The sequence below is a fragment of the Rhinopithecus bieti genome, unplaced genomic scaffold, assembly GCF_001698545.2.
Source record: "Rhinopithecus bieti isolate Rb0 unplaced genomic scaffold, ASM169854v2 repeat_16499, whole genome shotgun sequence".
In the NCBI taxonomy this organism is placed as follows: domain Eukaryota; kingdom Metazoa; phylum Chordata; class Mammalia; order Primates; family Cercopithecidae; genus Rhinopithecus; species Rhinopithecus bieti.
Window position 1 is genome coordinate 1 of NW_016834941.1, and position 964 is coordinate 964.

The following is a 964-nucleotide window of genomic DNA, read 5'->3' on the forward strand; positions in this document are numbered from 1 at the left end:
AGCTGCTTGGGGACCTGGAGGAGCTGGAGGGGAAGCGAGCGGTGTTGAACGCCCGGGTGGAGGAGGTAGGCGCCTGGGGCGGGCAGGAGGGCACACGGGCGTAAACTGAGTCTCACCGCTGTCCTCTCCTTGCAGGGCTGGCTCTCGCTCGCCAAGGCTCGCTACGCGATGGGCACCAAGTCGGTGGGGCCCCTGCAGTATGCTTCCCACATGGAGCCCCAGGTCTGCCTCCAGGCCAGGTGAGGAAGTGTCCATGCTGGGCTGGGTGGGCGGGCGCGCTCCAGGCCCGGGCTGCCAAAGCTCCATCCTCCCTTCTTGTCCTTCAGCGAGGCCCAGGAGGGACTCCAGAAGTTCAAGGTGGTGAGATCTGGTGTCCACGCCCCAGAGGAGGTGGGGCCTCGCGAAGCAGGTGAGCCCCTCTTCCTTCTGCAGAACCCCTTCCCAATGTCAAAGACAAAATGCAAATGATGGAGATGGTTTTAATTAGGTTTTTGCGATAAGAGAGAGCATCCCAGAGCTGAAGAACAGAATGTTTTTGTAGCGTGGTTTTGTCTTAGACTTTTATAGGGAGGAGTAGAGAAGTTGGGGAGTTGCTTTACACTGGGAATAGTTTTACAATCACGTAAGTTTCAGTCAGCTGAACAGAAAATACTCATCTGTGTGTCTAGCTAGTTTCAGAGGGACAAACTTCTAATCCCAGTTAATCATTCCTGAGACAAAGAATGGGGAGTTGGAACGTCTGTGTCTGGTCTGTCAGCATGTTCAGGTCCAATGGGTAAGGTCAGTGTCACAGGCAAACAGGGTCATCGGCGGGTCCTACAGGAGTCACGGGGAAGAGTGGACAAACAGTCTCATCTGAATCACAAGGGGAAAGGCTGTGTTTTGTGGTAAGCTGTTTCCTGGAACCCCAAAGTTGGAATTTTCCAACCAACAGTGTTTTCTAGAATCGTGAGCTCAGATCAAG

The 964-nt window shown here is 54.1% G+C and overlaps 1 protein-coding gene across 1 annotated transcript; it reads left to right on the forward strand.

Annotated features, from left to right (window-relative positions):
* Positions 1–5: 5 nt before the first annotated feature.
* Positions 6–409, forward strand: LOC108524686 (coiled-coil domain-containing protein 115; the record flags this gene model as incomplete). The annotated part of the gene is made up of 3 exons (XM_017865785.1): positions 6–65; positions 136–239; positions 327–409. Coding segments are annotated over 3 exons (247 nt in total), but the record flags the coding sequence as incomplete, so codon positions are not given.
* Positions 410–964: the final 555 nt, after the last annotated feature.